Source organism: Pelodiscus sinensis, chromosome 1 (genome assembly GCF_049634645.1).
Source record: "Pelodiscus sinensis isolate JC-2024 chromosome 1, ASM4963464v1, whole genome shotgun sequence".
Taxonomy (NCBI): Eukaryota; Metazoa; Chordata; order Testudines; family Trionychidae; genus Pelodiscus; species Pelodiscus sinensis.
This window is the reverse complement of record NC_134711.1, coordinates 332,647,410-332,653,677: the sequence shown is the minus strand read 5'-3', so window position 1 is coordinate 332,653,677 and position 6,268 is coordinate 332,647,410. Positions and strand designations below refer to the sequence as shown.

The 6,268-nt window shown below is 49.9% G+C and overlaps 1 protein-coding gene across 1 annotated transcript; it reads left to right on the top strand.

The window, feature by feature from the left end:
- Nucleotides 1–748: 748 nt before the first annotated feature.
- LOC142830773 (olfactory receptor 52E2-like) lies at nucleotides 749–1,696 on the top strand. Its single transcript, XM_075937755.1, has one exon. The coding sequence runs from the start codon at nucleotides 749–751 to the stop codon at nucleotides 1,694–1,696; it is 948 nt and encodes a 315-aa protein (XP_075793870.1).
- Nucleotides 1,697–6,268: the final 4,572 nt, after the last annotated feature.

Below are 6,268 nucleotides of genomic sequence, written 5' to 3'. Positions count from 1 at the left end.
AGGTTTTTAAGTCTCGGCTTGACAAAGCCCTGGCTGGGTTGATTTAGTTGGAGTCAGTTGTGCTTTAGGCAGGGGACTGGACTTGATGACTCCTGAGGCCTCTGCCAGCCCTAGGAATTTGTGATTCTATGTTGGTATATTGTGGGGCCATGCGGGTTCCCATAGCACATGAATAGTGTTTGTGCTGCACATGGTTTTGCATCACCAGTTGGTTCCTTGAGCTGCCAGCAATGATGCCCAGGCCTAGCCCTGAGCGGTGTTCCGGTTGGGACAGTCGACCCTGGATCGTGTCTTGGGTTGGTATTTCCCCACTGTCAAATTTTTAGAAACTGGGTGAATTGGGAACTTACAAGAGCAGGGAATCTGTAGCCTGGGCATGAATGAACAAAGACGTATAATGAGTATCCCTACTTGTGTTTCCTGCTGGAGCCTGTTCAGGTTCACAACATGCAGGAACTACTGACACATGGAGAATCATAAAATGGGGATCGGGCGTTAGTAGCTTGTTCCTACCTCTCCTCTCTGAACAGTCAAAATGTCATTGGTCAGTGTGTGGAGAGTGACCAATACGTCCCACCCATGAGAACAGCCCCCAGCAGTGCATGTCGTGTCTCATACAAACATTGTCCCTCCATCCAGGCATTTCTGCAGTGACCATCACCTGAGACCCTGGGCACATACAAGACATCAGAGGAATATTCATGTGATACTATTCTGCATCCGAGTTGGACACTTTCCACCTTTCTCCATGTCAGATTCCAGCAGAAACAACTTCACCAACCCCTCCACCTTCATCCTGCTGGGTATTCCTGGCCTGGAGATGGCCCATGTCTGGATCGCCATCCCCTTCTGCACCATATACGCCATAGTGATGTTGGGGAACTTTAGCATCCTGTTTATTGTGAAGATGGAGCCGAGCCTCCATGAGCCCATGTACTATTTCCTCTGCATGCTGGCTGTCGCCGACCTGGTCCTGTCCACCTCCATTGTGCCTAAAATGCTCAATATTTTCTGGTTCAATTCCAGAGAGATAGACTTCAGTGCTTGTCTCACCCAGATGTTCTTCATTCAATTCTCTTTACCGATGGAGTCTGGGACACTTATGGCCATGGCCTATGATCGCTACGTGGCCATCTGTGAACCCCTCAGACATTCCACCATCCTGACAAATTCCATTGTAGCCAAGATCAGCCTGGCTGTGCTGCTGCGTGGTGCCATACTCGCCTTGCCCTGTCCCGTCCTGGCAAGTCAGAGGCCATATTGTAGAACCAACGTCATTTCTGAGCCGTACTGCTCACACATGGCCGTGGTGAGCCTGGCCTGCGCTGACATTCGTGCGAGTAGTTACTACGGCCTCTTTGTGCTACTCTGTGTGATGGGACTGGATGTCATTTTTATCGCTCTGTCCTATACTCAGATCCTCAGGGCCATCTTCCGCCTCCCCACAAAGGACGCCCGGCTAAAGACTTTTGGGACTTGTGGCTCCCATATCTGTGCCATCTTAACTTTTTACATCCCTGTTCTTTTCATCTCCTTCATGAACCGCTTTGGCCGGAACGTTCCCCTGCATTTCCACGTTCTCATTTCCAACTTGTATGTCTTACTGCCCCCCATGCTGAACCCCATCATCTATGGGGTGAGGACAAAGCAGATCCGGGGCAGGCTGCTCCGGCTCTTTACTCAAAAGGGTACCTAAGGCTTTCTCCTGTTGCTCTTGGTCTGAGATTGAGATCAGAGAAGAGCTGGTTGGTGACGTGGTACTGGGCCCTCTTCTTCTAACTGGAGAGTAAAAGTGACATTAAATTCTGTGCTGGCCTTACCGTGCTGTGTACGTGGAACAAACCGAGCAATCGGTCCGTGTTCAACTCATTCACTTATGAGGTTTCTCAGTTTCTTATTGATGGTAACTTAAGCACTGAGACTCCTTTCCCTGCCCCATTTCTTCCCTCCAGATTCCCTTCACCTCTTCCCCCCAACGTTTGTACATGAATCATGTACAAACCCAGTTGAGGATTCGGGGCAGGGCTGTGTTGCAGAAAGGCAAGATTGTGCTTAATATAGTCTTTGGGCTCTATTGGTCTGCTACAAAGTCATGAAAAATGAGTTCAGTGTGTAATTCGGAGCTAATCTCCATGAATCTATCTAGCTCTTTTTAGAACCCTGTTAAAGTCCTGGTCTTCTCATCATCCTCTGGCCAGGAGTTCCACAGATTGACTGTGCACTGTGCGTGGTTTTAAGCCTGCTGCCTATTAATTTCATTTAGAGACCCTTCATTCTTATATTATGGGAAGAAGTAGATACATTTCCCTTATTCACTTTTTACACATCAGTCATGATTTTATGGACCTCTATGTTATCCCGGCTTGGTCTCCTCTTTTCTAAGCTGAAAAGTTCCAATCTTATCAATCTCCAGTGACTGCCATTCCAAACCCCTACTCATTTCTGTTGCCCTTTTCTGAACCTTCGGAGGTGTAGCTGAGTTAGCCTGTAACTGGAAAAAATGTAAAAAACAACAAATAGTCTAGCAGCACCTTAAAGACTAACAAAACATGTAGATGGTGTCACGAGCTTTTGTGGGCACAACCCGCATCTTCAAATGAAGTATGAAAAGTCCAGATCCAAGAATAAATAAGGGAAGGGAGAGGACGAAAGAGGGAGAAAATAATTTTAAAAAATAGTTAATTCGATTGTTGAAATTACAAGAAGCTGATAACAATTTGAACCTCTTTAAGCACCCATTATTTGGTTGGTTAAGTCATTAGGTTGTGGAAGGTAGTGTGCTACCCATCCAATATCTTTATTCATTCTTATCTGATAGGAATCAACCTTGTAAATTTAGTTAAGATCCAACCTTTCCCTGTGTATTTGGCTTGCGGAATTGGCTTGAAACAACTTGGTGATGTTAAGATCCATTAATGAGTGCCCAGGCAGGTCAAAGTGTTCTCCAGTAGGTTTCTGTGTGTTGCCTTTTGGATATCTGATTTGTGTCCATTAATTCTTTCCCATAGAGACTGTCCAGTTTGGCCAATATACAGGGCAGAGGGGCATCACTGGCATAGATCACATTGGTGGATATGCAGTTAAATGAGATCCTGAATTGGTGGCTGATGTGGTTGGGCCACAGTGATGAAAATGCTTGTGTAGACACGTGGAGAGAATTGGCACTGGGGCTGATTGAAGGGGTGGGTTCCTGGATGATTGTGATGGAAGTGTGTTGCGTGGTTACTGGAAAAAATTTGTTTGGGATTAGGGGGTTGAGTGTAGATGAGGCGTGGCCTTTCTCCCAAGGCTTGCAAGGTTTTTTTTCCAGGATAGGTTGTAGATCATTGTTAATGTATTGGAGGGGTTTAAGTTGTGGGCTATAGCTGATGACAAGTGGAATTCAGTTGTTTTCTCTACTTGGCCTGTCTAGAAGTAGTTCATCTCTGAGTACTCTTCTAGCTCTGTTGATCTGTTTTTTCACTTCTCTGGGTGGGTATTTCAGTTTTAAGAATGCTCTGTATAGATCCTTTTTTTCTGAACATTTTCCCATGCCAATATATCTTTTCGAGACGAGGAGACCAATTCTATACTCAGTATTCAAGATATGGGCATACCATACATTTACACAGAGGCAATATGATATTCTCCGTTTTATTCTCTATCCCTTTTTTAATGAGTCCTACCATTCTATTTGCTTTTCTGACTGCCGTCGCACATTGAGTGGATGTTTTCAGAGAACTATCCACAATAACCCCAAGATCTCTCCCTTGAGTAATTGCAGCTAAATTAGCCCCCGTCATTTTGAATGTATAGTTGGGAATATTTTTCCAATGTGCATTACTGTATAGTTACTTTACATTTAAGAACATTACATTTCATTTCCCATTTTCTTGCCCAGTCACTCAGTTTGGTGAGGTCTTTTTGAAGCTCTTCACAGTCTGCTTTGGTCTTAACTATCTTAGGCAGTTTGGTATCATCTGCAAATTTTGCCACCTCACTGTTCACCCCTTTCTCCGGGTCATTTATAAATAGGTTGAATAGGATTGGTCCCAGTATGGACTCCTGGAGGACAATAGAATCTATTAATGAAGCCAGAAAACTTTATTAATGAAGATTCTCTAAGTCTTAGTAAGAAGAGTATGGAAGATGACAAAATACAGTTATGATTTCTGGAATAACAATCATGTGAAAAAGATCTAATTCAATATTATCGCATAAGGGCCTGCAGATGAAAAAAATGTTAAAGTCCATATATACAAATGCTAGACGTTTATACAAGACGATAGGTGAATGAGAGAATCTTTTATTCAATGATGCTGTTGATAAAATAGGGAACATAGATTTTGGTGGATTGAGGATAATCAAATAGGGCATTTCTACACTACAGCACTAATTCGAACTAAGCTAATTCGAACTAACGCATCCAGACTTAAAAACTAGTTCGAATTAGTGTTTTGCTAATTCGAACTAGCATGTCCACACTGAGTGGACCCTGAACCAAGGTTAAGGCTGGCTGGAAGCAGTGCCGGCAGGGCATCAGGTTAGGTCTTAGAGCGTGGAGCTGCTGTCTCAGGCTAGCCGAGGGCTGTGCTTAAAGGGACCCGACCCCCACCCCGGATAGACAGTTCTCAGGGGTGCCCCGCTTGCAAAGCAGTCCTGGCTTGGCGTGCCCTGAGTGCCCAGACTGGGCACATCACACCACTCGGCCATCAGCCCGGCTGCACTTGCCACAGGCTGCCATCCAGATGGGGGATCAATCGAGGGGCTTCAGGAGAGCTTCCACCCCCAGAAGCCCACAGAGCCAGCCCAGTCCTCCCCATCGGGGGCTCGTGCCCCATTCCTCCCTCACCTCCTTCCACTTACCCCTCCCTAGACCTCCTTCCTGATGTACAAAATAAAGGACACGTATGTTCAAAAATAGAAACTCTCTTTATTTCACAAAACTGGGGGGGGGGAATAAAACTGTGGGGAGACGGGGGAGAGGAGGCGGGAAAGGGCAGGGGAGAGTGTGGGAGAGGGGAGGGGGAAAACTGGGAGCAGGGAGCTGGAAGGGGGAGGCAAGGGAAAGGAGGGGGTGGGAAAACTCAAGGATCGGGGTGGGGGTCTTGCCGGGCCAACCGCCTCCCAGCACGGCGAGGGAGGGCACCTCGACGTCCCTGGGGGGATGGGGTGGAGGGTGCGGAGGTTGAGGTGGGGCGTGTGGCCATTGAGGAAGAGGTTGTGGGGGTTGAGGAGGAAGAGGTGGGAGGGGGGGCAGGAGTGGGAGGAGGGACAGTAGTTGGGGGGGCAGCAGGCGCAGGACCAGCACGGGGCACCATGCTCTGCAGCAGGGCCTGCAGGTTTGAGTTCAGCCCTCGGACCTCAGCCAGCTGCTCCTGGTGGAGCTGGAGGTCTGCCCGCATCCAGGCCTCCACGGTGCGGTGCACAGCTGGGTCCTGCCCCGGGGTCGGGAGCATGTCATGTCTCTTTGCACAAGCATGTGCCTATTGGGCAATGGCCCCTGGGTGTCACGCAGCCGGAGCCACCTGCCCAAGGGTGGCATGGCATGTGCTCTCACGTGCACAGGTGTCTGCGTGATCCATGGAAGGCATGGCCCACGCGCGCGGTTCCTGGTCTCCCTGCCACCTCCCCCCCCCCAAACTACTTAATTCGAACTCCTTACCCAGTACGGTCTCCCTGGAAGACCCTGCCGACTCTGGTGCTGGAACTCCTTGTGGTGGCCCCTCCGGTGTTCCCGGGTCAGGGCCCTCCGGTCCCGGCTCGCTGTCCCCCAGGCTGGCACGGACCGCCCCGCCCCCCAAGAGTCGGTCGAGGGCGGGGAAGTAGGGGCAGGTGGCAGCCCCTGCTGCGGCGCTGCCCCTGGTGGCCCTGGCGTACGCCTGCTGCAGCTGTTTTACTTTCAGGTGCACCTGCTCCTGGGTGGCCTGTGTCCCTTTCAGGCCATGGCAGCCGCTATGCGGCCGTAGACAGCTGCGTTCCTCCTCCTAGTGCGGAGATCATGGACGCTGGGGGCCTGCCCCCAAACCTCAATGAGGTCCATGACCTCCGCACTAGTCCAGGAGGGTGCGTGCCATCTCCGGCCCCTGGATGGCCCCTGGGTGCTGGGGGACTGGGCGGGGGACAGCTCGCTGGCACTGGCTGCCTGGCTCATCCTGGGGCCACTGGTTCAGGGCACAGACTGCTGGCAGGGCTGGCTGTGTCAAGTGCCGTCTGGCCACAGTCTATCCCTTTAAGGGCCCAGGGCTGGGGGAGAGGAGGGGAGTTTCCCTGGTGGTGCCCAGAGTGG

What these genes read in the sequence shown, in the direction of transcription:
- LOC142830773 (XM_075937755.1), top strand. Translation starts at nt 749, where the DNA reads ATGTCAGATTCCAGCAGAAACAACTTCACCAACCCCTCCACCTTCATC.